The sequence below is a fragment of the Mixophyes fleayi genome, chromosome 5, assembly GCF_038048845.1.
Source record: "Mixophyes fleayi isolate aMixFle1 chromosome 5, aMixFle1.hap1, whole genome shotgun sequence".
NCBI lineage: Eukaryota > Metazoa > Chordata > Amphibia > Anura > Limnodynastidae > Mixophyes > Mixophyes fleayi.
The window spans coordinates 12,653,328-12,669,758 of NC_134406.1; the positions used below are offsets into that span (position 1 = coordinate 12,653,328).

Consider the following 16,431-nt stretch of genomic DNA (forward strand, 5'->3'; position numbering starts at 1 on the left):
ACTTGGCATAATTGGAGTGATTATACGTAAATTAATATGTCTACTATGTCCTCTCTTATTCCGTAGCAACAGGTTTAAATTTTTTGTGAGCTGTGCTTCTCTATCTGAGCAGGCACGGTGAGAGTGACAGAATTGCAGAGTTCTGCAAAACTGCACTATGTGGTGTGTGGTAGATGCATAGAGCCTGTCACAGCAGCTCAAGTACTGCAACTACTCAATATTATTATTACTATTAGGCTGTTCATTATTGACTTCAATATACCTATCAGAACTGATGTGATTATTCTTAAATATCGATGCACACCAGGCTTCCATCTTAGCAACAGGTTGTCATCTAATGTGGGACTTACTTCTTTGTCTGAGCAGGCACGGTGAGAGTGACAGATTTGTAGGACTGCTCTGTATAGTGTCTTGTGGATGCAATCTCAGTTTTTGACCTGCGTCAGATCCCATTAGGAGGCTGTTCTAAAGATGTGAGGCGCTCCTGTTTATTTGTAAGGGGGGGGGGGGGTAATACGGTAAATTTTAACAGATGTAGCAAATGTTGAGTTGATATCTAATGTGTTTTCAATAGAGATGTTCACTGACACCCGTGTTTTCGTTTTGGTTTTGGTTTTTGGATCTGAATTAACTTTGTGTTTTGGTTTTGTTTTTGGATCCCTATTTTTTTTTTCCTAAAATAACAGAATTTGGCTCTTTTTTTGTTCTTACATTATTATTAATCTTAATAACATTTCTAGTCATTTCCAGTCCTGTTTTTGTATGAGCAATTGCACTGAGCAATGTCACTGGAGACTGGAGAGTGTCAAGAACACTGCTATCCCTCCAGTTTCTGTGTGAGCAATGGCACTGAGCAATGTCACTGGAGACTGGAGAGTGACAAGAACACTGCTATCCCTCCTGTTTCTGTGTGAGCAATGTCACTGGACACTGGAGAGTGACAAGAACACTGCTACCCCTGTTTCTGTGTGAGCAATGGCACTGAGCAATGTCACTGGACACTGGAGAGTGACAAGAACACTGCTATCCCTCCTGTTTCTGTGTGAGCAATGTCACTGGAGACTGGAGAGTGTCAAGAACACTGCTATCCCTCCAGTTTCTGTGTGAGCAATGGCACTGAGCAATGTCACTGGAGACTGGAGAGTGACAAGAACACTGCTATCCCTCCTGTTTCTGTGTGAGCAATGTCACTGGACACTGGAGAGTGACAAGAACACTGCTACCCCTGTTTCTGTGTGAGCAATGGCACTGAGCAATGTCACTGGAGACTGGAGAGTGACAAGAACACTGCTACCCTTGTTTCTGTATGAGCAATGGCGATGGATCTCCTGGGGAGGGAGGTACTTATGGAATCCAAAACTCGCGAGCTCTGACAACGTAACAATGACATTTTGCCTCCATTCAGGTCCAAGGACGCGCAAAAGTACTACTCAGATCTCCTAAGTTCGGAGCACAAGGATCTCTAGTTTTTACTATCACTGTTCTGTTTCTCATATCTGAAAATTTCTAATTGTGGTTTTATTGGTTATTTAAACTAAGAGAAAAACGGAGAGCTTGAATTTTGTAACATAGGCTGAAGGACCCCCCCCCCCCCCCCCCAAGTTCCCAAAGAAGCTGTGACAAAAAACAACTACTTTACCTGCCCATTAACCCGGATTTCCCACACCTGAGCACTGATTTCCATGTCAAATCGGTGTTTTTGGTGGAGGAGCTAATTTTTGCTAAGGACTTTGGGTAAATCAGGGCGTTTCTTAAGATGAATTCACAGTTCCGAGCAGATTATTAAACCACTATACTGCTCAAAAGGTCCAATACACATCCCCTACTCTCTATTTTATGCCATTTGCTCACTAGGAAGAAAACCAAAGAAAGGATTAGCCTGGCAAGGAGTTCAACAGTTACTTAGAGATCTGCTTACGACCCCCTGCCCACCTATTGCCCAATACTGATTTAGATGCGTACATATAATATAGAGCAAACAGAGGAATTAACCATCTCGTTACTGGCTTGTGTCATGCTCCAAACATCTAGTGGATAAAACATTGATTATGATGTATGCAAATTGCATACATCATAATCCATGTGGCTTTTATGCATATTTATAAGGAAGGACTGACTTTACACTCTACATAAACCTTAACATTGTTTCAGGTTCAGTCAGTGACCAAACACTTTTTCCTTTTTTCAGGCTGTCAAATTTATTTACACATTGTACAGTGTGAATTATGAATCTGCTATTCCTTACATTAATTACCTGTACGAACAACCTATAAATACAGTTTTTCCCTTGCAGGTTTAGAGCCACATTCTCATCCCTTTAGGCAGTAAGTATGAGTTAGTGTAAACCCCCAATTTATGGTTCTTTGAGACTGCAGAGATTTTCTCTCTATTTTTGTGATTTTCATTCAGCAATTGCAACATCTAATGCAAATCATCCCGTCATTCATACACCAGTGACTTCATCTTGCACTATGTTCCCAGATTAGACAGGCTGGTTTATTCCTATGTAAGGTAGGAACAAAATAATGAATTGTGTATTAATTAGGATCTGTGAAAATGTTGCTACTTTAACCCGGGATACTCCCACGCTGTAACTTTGCACCATTTGACTATTAATAGATCTTTCTTATCTCATTAGTTAACCACTGTCAGTGAGTACAAGCAAGTATGATGCAAGATAAAGCTTAACTCTCCCATGTAGTTCTGTAAGTTTTTCTGATCGGTTGTTTGGCATTTAATCTAAATGCATTTAAAAAAAAAAAAAAGATATACTGTGATGAGTCTAATCAAGGCATCAGCAGATATTGAGTGTACTGCACGCAAAATAACTCATGCCCAGAACTGGCGGAAACGTCCGTTAACGCAGTCCTGTTCCACGCGCCAGCAAGCGTAAAGAACACTTAATACAGCATACGATTTTGGAAAGTGCACAGGGCGGGGAAGGTAAATTTACAGTAAGGGCGTGCCAAAATAAAGGACATGCAGCCACGTTTCCCATCAAGCTCTGTGCATCTGAAAGTTACTTGTTTTTCCTGCTATATCTCTTGCTCCAACTAAGAGGCTAATCTAAGTCCGGATCAGTAGTGATGACATTCTCGTGTGCATGCTGTAATATGTGTTTGCAATCACGACTGTATACATGTGCAACTGTAAAAATGTATTTTTATGCCATACTTGCAAACCTTTTAAAACTTAATTGCGGGAGATCCCGGGCAGGGGGGCGTGGTTGGAGGGCGGGAGGGGTGGGGCGCAGTGGATCGCAGCATTTTGGCTCCACCCCTGCGACAAAATGCCATCTTGTCGCGGGGGTGGTACCAAACTGACACGATTCACCGTGAATCGCGGCATTTTGACAGCAAGTTGCCGTTTGCAGGATACTTGCCTGCTATCCCGGGAGTCCTGGAGACCTACCCGAATTTCGGGAGTCCTCCGGACATTCCGGGAGAGTTGGCAAGTATGTTTTATGCTCAGTAGACATTAACAACATTCTATTAAATGAATTTCATGGGTTAAAAATAACAACAACACTTTTTTTTTTTTGGGTGTTTTAGTGCTAATATTATTATCAGCTACTATCCGCTTACTTCTGGGTTAGCTGGTATAGCTGCTGCAGCGCCTCTTTTCTGTGGGCTGGCTGGTACCACCCAACCACTTACTATGGATCAGGACTGCTGGGTAGCAGGCAGAGCATTGACACAGAGAGGCTGGGTTAAACACAGGACAGCAGGGGAACGGATTAGAGTGTAAGCTCTTATCTGTTGGTCGCAGGATACACCAGGTAATAGTATCAGGCAGAATCTTCAAGCAGTGATGTTTTATAGCTCAAGAGTCCTGACAAGGACTTCTACACAGAAAGTACACTTTCATTCAGAAGTTACAGATGGAATGATAAAGTACATGGTCAAACAGTACTCTTTTTATACAGTTTTGGAGTCCTAGCCTGGCAGGAGGTAACCCAACCCCTGTGTTAACTGGCACCGTAACGTCTGAATTTTACATTGAAGGTTTACGATCAGGAATTAATGTTCTCTTATCTTGCATTTAATGCAATTTTATTTACCAAATTCACATCAATATGTGATTTCCTGAATCGCTTGCATCCTGAGTCTTACAGAGATAGGAAGCCTAATAGCAAGTCTACTGTAATTACCCCCTCCTGTGCCTTAAGGTTAAAGGATGTTGGTCACTGAGATGAAAAGGTCTAATTAACATGAGATTACCTGCCCTCAGACAGTGTCAGATAACACAATTTCTCCAACAAATATGCCTATTACCTCAGAAATCCATACATTTCTAATACATACGTTTAACACAATATCAAAAATTAGTACATTTCCAATGATATAAACTTCTACAATAAATTATTTCTATGTGATCCAGGCACACTTCAGTATAATATTGAATGCGGGTTGCTCTCAGAATACGTGCATTGATGAATTTGACCCATTATCTTTAAATTATTATAATTTCCTGCCTACGTAATTCTGATCCTGATTTGTATAATAACTAGCTGCATTAAGTTTCTCATCCATCTCTCAAATCTTTTAAATATTTTTTTGGGGGGAAGTAGGTCAGAGGTGATTGGCTGCGACAATTAAAAGTAACCTGTGCCAGCAGCCACACACGGAGGACCTCATCTGTTGGGTTAAATTTCCGTCTAAAATACATAAGTTGCATCCGAAAAGAAAAAAAGAAAAAAGAGATTGTACCATATGTGCTGAGTCAGACGCATCTCAGCTGATCGTCATCATTATCAGTTTGTATTTTACACAAGGAGTAGAACTCCCACAACAGATACAGGCAAATCAGTGTCTGCGGTCAGGTCTAGAGGTTGCATTTACTGGAACGTGACTTTATTGTCCTTGGCATATGCTGGCTCGTCCGTTACCTCCCCCGATCTGCATCTATAAATCATTGAGTCTTATATGCAAGATGTGACTGGCTCTGCATACAGACTGAAGCTCAAGCCTTTTTTGTGGACATGCAAAGTAGTGAAATTCAAATTTTAGGCTACGCAAAATGACTTGGTGTGCCGAAGCAATAAGATTACCTTTCACTGGAGATAAGGGGCCTAGCCCAAACCCTGAAAAACATCCTCATACCATTATACCTCCTCCACCAAACTTCACAGTTGGCATAATGCAGCCAGGCAGGTAATGTTCTCCCGGCATTCGCCAAATCCAGACTCGCCCATCTGACTGCCAGAGAAGCCCAATTCGCCACTCCACAGAACACGTTTCCACTGCGTCACAGTCCAGTGTCGGTGTGCTTTATTTCACTCTATCTGACACTTGGCATTGGTCTTAGTGATGTGAGACTTGCATGCAGCTGCTCAGCCATGGACACCCATTCCATTAAGCTCCCGCTGCACAGTGTGTGTGCTTACATTAACGCCAGTGGTAGTTCGGAACTTTTCAGCTATGGATCAGCAGAGTGTTGGCGACTTTTACGCACCATGCACCTTAGCAATCGCTGACCCCGCTCTGTGACTTAACGTGGTCTTCCGCTTCGTGGCTGAGTTGCTGTTGTTCCTAAACGCTTACACTTTATAACAATATCTGTTACAGTTGACTGTGAAATATCCAACAGGGATGAAATTTCACATACCGTGTTATTGCAAAGGTGGCATCCTATCACAGTACCACACTTGAAGTCACTGAGCTCTTCAGAACCAGTGCCGCACGCAGCGGGGGTTTCTGGTTCCACAGAAACCCCTCCCCTCCGGGAACCAACGGTACTCCACAGCAGCCGCGGCGCTGTCAAAGAGGCGTCCGCGGCAGTGCTGTATTGTAGTATAATACAGCACTGCCGCGGATGCTTCTTGACAGCGCTGCGGCTGCTGTAGAATTCAGACTCTATCGCTCTATTATTTTTTTCCCCGGGGTGGGGGGGGGGCGGAAACCCCCCCCCCCCCCTTCTAAATCCTGCGTTCGCCTCTGAGAACGACCAATTTTATATCACAAATGTTTGCAAATGGAGACTGCATAGCTAGGTGCTTGATTTTATACACCTCTGGCAACGGGTCTGATTGAAACACCTCAATCAATAATTAACAGGTGTGGCCAAATACTTTTGTCCATATAGTGTAGACCTGATAGACAGCTGGGAAGATGACACAAAGTAATCTTTTTGTTGCTTAAATGAAAATGTTTATTAGTAGTTATCTTTAATAAATCTATGTATGTGTTTAGCTGGGGCTGTATTTGTCTGTTTCTATGTATGTTCCGGTATTGATCTTTCCATATATCTATCTTCTGTGTGTATTTTTAATCAACTACCTAATTTGCTTTTGTCTGTTTTAAATAGATGTACAAATAAGGAATAAATAATAATTAAAATCACACACACTTTTATGAGGTTGAGTATTAGACTGACTATAGATATATTAATACATTTGCATGGTCTAATATCTGTGTAATTTTGATATTATTTCTAATAGACTACAAAATTCCCTTTATAACCTTAATCCTAACTCACTATAAAATATTACTATGTCTATCACCTATATATATGTAACACTAAATTACTTTATAAAGAAAGTAATATTAAATTACCCCCTTTACTTAGAATAAATATTAACTAATCAATATTATAACACACTTAAAACGTCACAGTTCACCGTATTGATTCTTGTAATATCCCATCCAGGCCAGGCTGTCGTTGGTGTTCATAATACCATGGGTAGCTACTTTTCACTTAGTTGTATGTACATTTTAATTTCTCTAGAAATGTTTTTGAATTCCATATCACTATCGATGCAGATGATATATTAAATATATATTTTAGTCTCTGAAATAAGTATTTCTTATGACACAGATAATTTATTGAATGGACCTATATCACAGTCTCTGAAATGAATATTCATACTGATGCAGATGATATCTTGAATTTATCTATAATACAGTCTTCTAAATAGTTATTTATATTGATGATACTCGTATCTCCCTTTCACTTCAGGTTTATGTAATATAAAGATATGATAGTTTCTCAGATTTACTCACAAGAACCAGGGTTTGATTATACTCAATGTTTCTTTTCCCAGAGGGTTTTTTTCAAAATGATTCTCCTCACAGGTGAATTAGATTCATAGATAATTCTCTTTATGTATATTTCTATCACCAGATGCTTTTTCACAAATTGAGCCTTTTAGATATACATCTCTTACTAGATCAATCTCCCTAATATATATCTGTCTTCTCAAATATCTGCCTCAATTAGTTTTCTCCTCCTTACATAGGTCTCCTGTCTTCCTTACCCTGGTGTCCAATAAAACCATTACTCCCCCTCTCTCTCTACTGTAACTGACACACTACCTTGTCAGTTCTGATGCGATCGCGCAATATCTTTCCGGACGCCAGGGACTCTGGGATATATAGTCCCAGCCAGTTCCGGCTTCTATATTTTTCTTTTAATCTCCACTCGCCGGCAGACGTTACACTTAAAAATGACAATTATGAATTTATTTCTTTATAAAAACAATACAAACTAACATCACTGAAAGACACTTAAGCTAGGCAATAGGAATTTTGGCACTTGTGCGAGAGGGGACCACAATAAAAATTGGAATATGCTTTGAAGGCAACGCTGGTCGCAAGTTTATGCGTAAGTTGCTCGCAAGTAAGTTCCTAGGGCTATGCATCACATTGGAAGATTTACATATTAGGCAAATTCTTGTCAGTATATATACATACAGCACTTAGTTCAGTAGATATGTCTTCTGTTCCCTCTGTGCAGATAGTTAACAGGGGCTGGCTGGAAAATTTGAGCCCATGGTGCCGAGACTAGGAACATTTTAAAGGGTAAAAAAAATGCAGCTAGCCCAGTGACCCAGCCTAAGGTAACCCACTATAGGACCAGTCTGAGGGGCATATGCCCCATACCACCGAGCCCAGCTCTGTGGTAATCGTTTTCACGTTTGCCACCAGGTGATCGTCAGTAGACTTTCACGTCATTGTGACCTCTATCACTTTTAATTTAAAGCGGCAATGTCAGGACCCCGCAGGTTAAGTGTTTAAAAACTTAACCCGACATTGCCGCTTTAAATTAAAAGTGCTAGAGGTCGCAATGATGTGAAAGTCTACTGACGATCACCTGAGTAGTCGGAATAACTTGCAGTTACCATCCTGCTGCGATTGGAGATCTACAGCGTCGATATGGAGGTAAGTCTGCTTAGATTTACATAGTTCTTTCACAGATTCGGATTTTAAGTGGAGGACTCCTCGGTGTCGGAATTTTCAGCACCGTTAAAGCGTATCTAACCCGCCCAGCTAGCCCTTGACAGTTACACAGTACCACTTCTCTTGTTCTGTCTGGTAAAGGCAAACCTCACTGTCTGACGTATCTTTGGATTCTGTTTAGTGTTACTCAACTTCAATCCCCATTCAATGAATAGAACTTTTATAATATAAAACTATAGAAGTCACAGCTAAATATATGTGTGAGATTCGTCTTCAGATGAAATGTTCATAAGTCCTTTTTTTTATTTTACTTTAAACAGCATTTGCAAAGTGAAAGAAAAGCCATGGATGTCAACAAAGCCATTGAAGAAATGTTTAAAGTCATTCCAGGCGATAACAATTTGCTGGTTCAGAATCCTTACCGGTGCCGGACTTGTGCCGTGGTGGGAAATTCCGGCAACCTGAAGGATTCTCAGTACGGACGTGATATCGATGGCCATGATTTTGTTTTGAGGTGAGAATAAGGAATTATTTTTGTGTTGAGCATTTTAATAACCGAATATGTTTGTTTGTGTGGCAAATGCTCTGTGATGGAAACCACGCCCACTGTTTTACTATCGCTATCAAACTCCCCGTCTGCATCCTGATTCGTTTACATACCATAAAAACACAATAAGTCTTGTTCTGTAAAACGATAACGCAACGCAAAAATAACAGCAGTCCCCAGGGCTAGGGAAGGGACAGTTTTATTTTTTATCCTAGTTGGTGAAATTATGTCGCTTATAGGAAAATATTGAGAAGATTTACTCCGCTAAGGAGTTAAATAGCAATTTTAAGTCTAAAACAATCATTTGGGATTTTGCTCTGGTTTTAAAAAGGAACTATTCATGGATACAGGACTTTGGGCGCAGTATACTATAATTCTTTATATGTGTGCAGCACTTTAAAGTTAGAACCTTTTGCAGAGGGCAGGGCTAGGACTAAGGCTTAACCAATCAGTATATTAGAAGGCTCACAGGGATTGGCCAAAGTGTAGCCAATCACACCCTTAGAACTCTCATAGATAGATATTAGATAGATAGATGATAGAAATATACTTAGGCATTAGATAGATATAAGATAAATATTAGATTGATCCCAATTGTAAAGCGCTACGGAATATGTTGGCGCTATATAAATAAATGATAATGATATGAGATTGATATTAGATAAATTGATATGAGATAGATATTAGAAATATTGATTGATATGAGATAGATATTAGATAGATGGATAGTTAGATATTAGATAAATTGACATAAGACAGATATGAGATAGATTTTAGATAGATTGATTGATATAAGATTGATATTAGATAGATTGATATGAGATAGATATTAGAAATATTGATTGATATGAGATAGATGGATAGTTAGATATTAGATAAGTTGACATAAGATAGATATTAGATAGATTGATATGAGATAGATTTTAGATAGATTGATATGAGATAGCGATTGATATGAGATAGCGATTGATATGAGATAGATAGATTGATATGAGATCGATAGATTGATATGAGATAGATTGATATGAGATAGCGCTATTAGATAGATGTGAGATAGATATTAGTTAAATATAAGATAGAGAGATATGACATAGATGGATATGTGAAATGTGTATGTTTATGAAACAAAGTTCACATATCCATGTTTATTACTTTTCATAAGAAAAATAGCTTTAAGCTTTTTAGCACAATTTCCTGAAGAATAATATGCTGTACTTATAAATAGGTGATTTTTCTTTCCTATAAGTTTTTGCCTCCAACCCTAGAATTATAAACACCAAGGGGCACATTGTGTTGCCTGCAATTAACTTTGACAAAGATTAGACTCTGAAGAGTGACAGGTCGGATAGACCACACTGAATGCCGGGACTTATATCATTGTAGCAATTAACTGCTAGAGGCATCAGGTAGCGTATTCCGGGGCTTGTTAATGAGATATTGCTTGTCTGTGTTGCAAAGCCACAAAGCACGTTACAAATCTCTATTCTCTCGCTAGGAAATGAATCCTTATTCAGCACTCGTCTGGATCCTATTCTCATATGTGGGAAATGAAATGTCAAACAATGTCAGATGCAATTATGTCTCTTCTTCCCCCAAATCTAGTTATGTCCCCCGGTCCCCCGGCTTCGTCTAGTTTGATGCTCTTGTGTTATAATATACAACAATGAAGGTGCATTTTGCAGCAGCTTTTTGTGGTATTTTGATCAAATGCACTTTCCATAATTGTATTTATTGCTGTGCAGAATGAATTACATCATTTATTTAGGATTATTATGGCAGGGTGTACCAGCATTATCCATGGATATGGATAAATCAGCAATCTCACATGTCTTCTTTAAAGAGCAAGTTAAGTACCTTTTTAGCATGCATCTGACAAATTTATTTTCTTAGCTGTTCTCCTACGAATCATTATCTCCTTTTAAAAACCTCTATGATTGGCAAACAGACATGGCTGCAAGGCACAGACACACACAGTCAATCTGCTACACAGGCTCACAGCTCTCAGCAAGTTATGTGATGGCAGAGAGGTGAGAAGGAGGATGTCACAGTGCAGACAGAGCTCAGAGGGGTGTTACAAAGCTTCTCTGCTCACTGTGTTATTTGTCATGTGACTGTGGTTGTCATGGTAGTCCACAATTAATTATTTAATAGCAGCCTGAAGAACAAAAGCAAGGGAAATGGCAAATACCAACATTGTCTTTATAGCCTGTCACAGTGAAGCATGGTGAAAAACACACCTGATTTTTTATTATGGCACTGCTGCTTTAAGTTTTTCCAACTGCTGCCCAATTTCTGTCCTCCCCTTTGCCACCAAACTACTCAAGCGATTAATGTACAATCGACTGTCTCACTTCCATTCTGGACTCTCTGCCATTGGGCTTCTGCCCCCAACATTCCACTGAAACTGCTATTATAAACGTGACCAATGATCTACTTACTGCAAAGGGTCATTTCTCCATACTCATTCTCCTGGACCTTTCTGCTGCTTTTGACACTGTTGATCACTCTCTTTTCCTGCACACCTTTCACTCCAGTGGCTTTCGTGACACATTTCTTTCCTGGTTCACTCCCTACCTATCGAACCGCTTCTTTAGTGTTTCTACCTCTGGCACATCCTCCCCTACGCTCCCACTGTCTGTTAGGGTCCCACAAGTCTCTGTTCTTGGCCCTTTTTTTGGTACTTTTTTCACTGTCTACCTCTTCTCTTGGGAAACTAATCCCCAAACCTCTCCCTTTCTGTACTATCTTATAAAGCCTACTGACTTTCTGCTATCTCCATATAGATGTCACAACGCTACCTAAAGCACAACATGTCCAAAATACAACTTATCATCTTCCCTCCTGCCAGAGTCATCACCTCCCCTCAAATCTCCCTCACTGTTATTAACACCACAATTTCCTCCCAAGTCTGCTGCCTTGGTGTCACACTTGACTCCGCCCTCTGCTTTATTCCTCACATCCAGACTCTCTCCCAGTTCTGTCAACTCCACCTTAAAAACATTGCCAGCATATGCTTTTTTCTTACCGAACATTCTACCAAAACTCTTATCCATCATCATCTCCCGTCTTGACTATTGCAGCCTCCTGCTATCTGGCATTCCTGACACCCATATATCCACACTTCAATCCATCCTAAATGCTGCTGCAAGACTGATCTTCCTCTCTCACCGCTTCACATCTGCTGCACCGCTGTGCAAATCCCTACACTGGCTCCCTGTGTCTTTCAGAATCCAATTCAAATAACTCACCAAAGCCCTCAACATCACTACCCCTTCATACATTTTAAATTTAATATCAAAATACTCTCCCTCCCGCCCTCTTAGATCTGATTTGTGCCTTGTCACATCTCTGGTAACCACCTCTCACTTCCACCTACAAGACTTCTCCCGTGCTGTTTCCCACGTATGGATTTTCCTACCAAGCCCAATCAGTTTTTTCACACAGCCTTCAAACCTTTAGATGCTCTCTAAAAACCATCTCTTTATAACAGCTTACCTTATCCTCAATGATAATACTCACACTAATGCACCCTCACAACTATCCCAATCTCCACATTGAGCCACACTCGCTCCTCTTGTCTCAGTTGTGCCCTCTTCCCCTTAGAATGTAAGCTCCATAATAAGCAGGGTCCTCCATACCTTTTGTTTTCATGTCTGCATATACTTTGTCTACCTTGTATGTCCTTGTTTTATGTATGTACTGTTTATCATACTGTACAGCGCTGCGGAGCAGAGTGGTTCTTTACAAATCTACGATAATAATAAAATAATAATTAGTGGTACCATCATTTAGAGGTACATTTACTGATTAGAAATTAATAAACAACTAGACCTATTTACCAGTAACAACGAATCTGTATCATTAAAGGCGCCCACACACTGCTCGATCCTTCCACTCTGCGTCATTGGGACCCTAGTCACGGACATCCAGAATAATGATCCTATTGATTTGATAGGATTATTATCATTCATCGCGGTCAGTATCAGGGCAGTTTCCCCAATCATGACTGCGATACCACAGAGTTAATGGCCAGCATGAGGTGACACTTTTTTCGAAGGCGACTGTTTTTCTACTTAAGGGTAGGAGTAATTAGTCAGGAAGAAAAACAGTGCAGTGAGTAATAAGAATTATGTCTGAACCTATTTGTCAGACTCACACTTTCCACATAAAACTAGAGGCTGTTCTGGCCAAATAAAATGTTCTCAGCTTGTTGGAGTAAAGTAAATAATGTGAGGTTGATATCAGTTATATTTTAAAGCGTAATCAATAATATCAACATCTGCAACTTCTTAGTTATTAACTTTTCTGCTGTCCTCTGTGCACAAAATAATAATAATTATCTTTTTAATAATAATAATAATAATAATAATAATAATAATGATCTATTTAGGATAGTTACCCGAAAAATCATGCTTTAGCTAGAGTGTTTAATGTTAGTAAAGGCATGTAACTGGGTACAGGGATGGAACCTTTTGGTTCCAATCATCATCATCATTATCATCATTTATTTACATAGAGCCAACATATTCCGTAGCGCTTTACAATTGGGGACAAACGTAGTAAACTAATAAACAAACTGGGTAAAACAGACAAAGAGGAGAGAAGGCCCTGCTTGCAAGCTTACAATCTATGGGACAATGAGAGTTTGATACATGAGGTTAAGTCTACATTTTGCATTTCGGCCCATAAGAAGGAGGTATGCTGTCATTAAAACAAAAAGCGTACGCTGGTTTAACAGTGGCGTGCCCTAACTTCTACCCTGTCACTAAGGTAAGTTCGGGGAGTCCTCACGGACTCCCGGAAGAGTAGGCAAAGCTCCTGCATTTGCCGAAATTCACGGCAGTGAATGGCGGGTCGGGGCTCAATCGCGCCATTAAGGTCCGTCCCCACCATTCGATGCCGTGAATTTTGGCTTTTTATAGTGGGGGCGGGGCTTTGGTGACGCCCTCCTCCTACCCCATTACCCCATGTCACGTGACTTCTCCCCCGGATCTTAAAGGTTGGCTTGTATGATATATATTTTTCTGGTTGATTAGCTTTAGGTAACAACAAACCTGTCCTATAACTATACATGTCATTGTTCTAGATATTGCTGCAGTAACTAAGTTCTCTCTCTATAATTTCCCCATCTCTCAGGATGAATCACGCTCCCACGGCAAAATTTGAGAAGGACGTTGGGAATAGGACCACGCACCACTTTATATACCCGGAGAGCTTCCGAGACCTGAGGGAAAATGTCAGCATGGTTCTCATACCATTCAAGGTGATGGACTTACAGTGGGTGGTCAGCGCTCTCACCACCGGTACCATCAACCAGTAAGTTATAAGACGCTGCCTAATGACTACACCAGGACATGGCAGGCTTAGGGGTTCCCAGAGGACTAGGTATTTATAATTCGGCAAGACATTCATCTCACTAGCGGTGTATTTGTAATCTCGGTCGGCACCGATACACCGTCCGTGCCGTTGTTTTCATACATTGTGCCACAATTTTAAAGGTTTGTCACAAAGTTAGGAGGGAAATATTCTTTCAACGTTATTTTATTTCCGTAGTTAGGGTCCTTATACTGCAGGTCAAAGGTGATCTCCACTGACATATGGGGGTTAACAAGCGTCTGCAGTTGAGGTAATTAGTGGAGGACACACTATTGGCCCAATGCGTTTAATTGTGGTGGAAGCACTTTTTTAAGCAGACAGCATAATGAAAACCGTGATGCACGGTTGCATCCACAAGTGTAAATGTTAGCGGGTATAGGGTTGTTTACTCAGGGGCTGGCTGGCAAATTTTAGCCCTGGCGGCAAAACTCGGCTCAGCAGCCTATTAGGATCGTTTGTTTTTTCTTTTTAAAATATACTTTTATATTTTTATTGGAGAACTCCAGACATTTGTATCATTACAGATGAGACTGTGGATCAACATCCAGAGTCAACAGTGTCAAAGACATTTCAAAACAATTACACAACACATCCATATAATATGGAGACAACTTATTGGCGGAGGCAGCAATGAAACACACATCATGGAAGGTTCCGGAAGATTCGTATTAGGAACATTTTAATGAAAAAAAAATATGAGGTAGCCCAGTGACCCAGCCAATGGTAGCTCTCTAGAGACCGGCCTGGAGGACAGATACCTCCCTGCCCCCCTAACCCCGGCCTTTACTACCATTCACATAATAAATGGGGATGTCTGAGACACATTTGTCTATAAACAAAAAAAATTAAAGAAAGTCTGAGGTTTTCCTCAGAATCTTATATTTTTTTTGCTCATGGTTTCAGGTTATTTATTTCAGATGTGTCCCGTTAACACAATTACTAGGTAGGTGTGTCACAGATAGTATAGGTCATTACAATCAGATATATGTGTCGGGAGCTTGTGGAAGCCAGAGGGTGGGGATTCCATCAAATACTATGGGGTAGATTTACTAAGCCTTCTACACAGGAAAAGTGAATGTGTTGCCCATAGCAACCAATCAGATTCTAGCTGTCATTTATCTACTACATTCTAGAAAATGATAGCTAGAATCTGATTGGTTGCATTTGGCATCACCTCCAATTTTCCTTTTTAGAATGTTTAGTATATCTACCCCTATAAGTAGAACGAATTAAAGCCTGGACTTAGGAGGCAACGAACAGTGGTCAATGCTGGTCAGCAGTTACATTGTCGGTCTGGGAAGTGGCATACAGATATAGGGCAGACTAGAAAAGGAAGGCGGGATAGCAAAAATGGAAAGTAAAAGTGGAGAACTCCTTTAATACCTTAAAATATGGAGGTAATTTTTTCTTTAATTAATATCTTTAACATTATTTTATGTATTATTGTTGATTGGTTAATTTTAAATAAAGCTTATTGAAATTTTCCTTATGCAAGGCTGGAGTCAGGTAGCCAATGTACCACCGGGCCAGGTAGCCAATGTACCACCAGGTCAGTTTTATTGATGCCAACGTCTGCCCACCTTACCTGGCTCCTTACTAGATCTTGCTGGAGCTTACATGTGACTGACTGGTCCTAAATTCTACATTATGTCCACCTCAGGCTTATATAAAACTTTACAACTACAAATAAATAAATGTAGAGCAATGACCGGCAGTTTTGGGGGCCATATAATGTGGCCCTCTAACCTTCAAAAGACTCAAACATTACCCTTAATCTCAGTAATAAGTTAAAAAAATACATTTAATGAAAGAACGAGACACCTCTCTGTAATAACTTATCAGCCGGCATTGTAATCAATCATATCACTATAATAATCATATCTGACAGGTGGGGCCACAGGTGAAGAGTTGAGGGTCCCAAGACTTGGTGCCCATCACTGACGTAGAGACTCCTCTATAAAGAAATAATAACTTTTATCAGTTGTTCAGTATATATGTGCGTCGTCCTTTTCTCATTTGCAAGTGGCGAGATGTCCTTGTGCCTGAGGTGGAAACATCAGATATTTATGTGTTCTGTGCCTCTGTGTACCCGCGTAATCACCTCTGCTGCCATGCACCGGCTGCTTGGGGAGTTAACATTTTCAAAGTGACAAAAATTCTTTTGGATGATAACGCTGAATTTGGGAATTTTTCTGGCTCGAGCAGTTTGTCTCTTAATTAAGACATATTTTGGTTTTTTTTTTTAACTGTGACCTAGTTTATGGCAGCAAAATTAAGCAAAATGCAGCAAACTTCTTACAGTGAAATATTTCCTCCTGTAAAGTTACAGGT

General features: G+C 40.2%; 1 protein-coding gene across 1 annotated transcript in view; it reads left to right on the forward strand.

The window, feature by feature from the left end:
- The window catches only part of ST3GAL1 (ST3 beta-galactoside alpha-2,3-sialyltransferase 1), a 98,685-nt gene that overhangs the window by 72,603 nt on the left and 9,651 nt on the right, over positions 1-16,431 (forward strand). The window contains exons 3-4 of the mRNA XM_075211685.1: positions 8,498-8,691; positions 13,861-14,040. Coding sequence (XP_075067786.1) covers positions 8,498-8,691; positions 13,861-14,040 — 374 coding nt within the window. The remainder of the gene's footprint in view (positions 1-8,497; positions 8,692-13,860; positions 14,041-16,431) is intronic.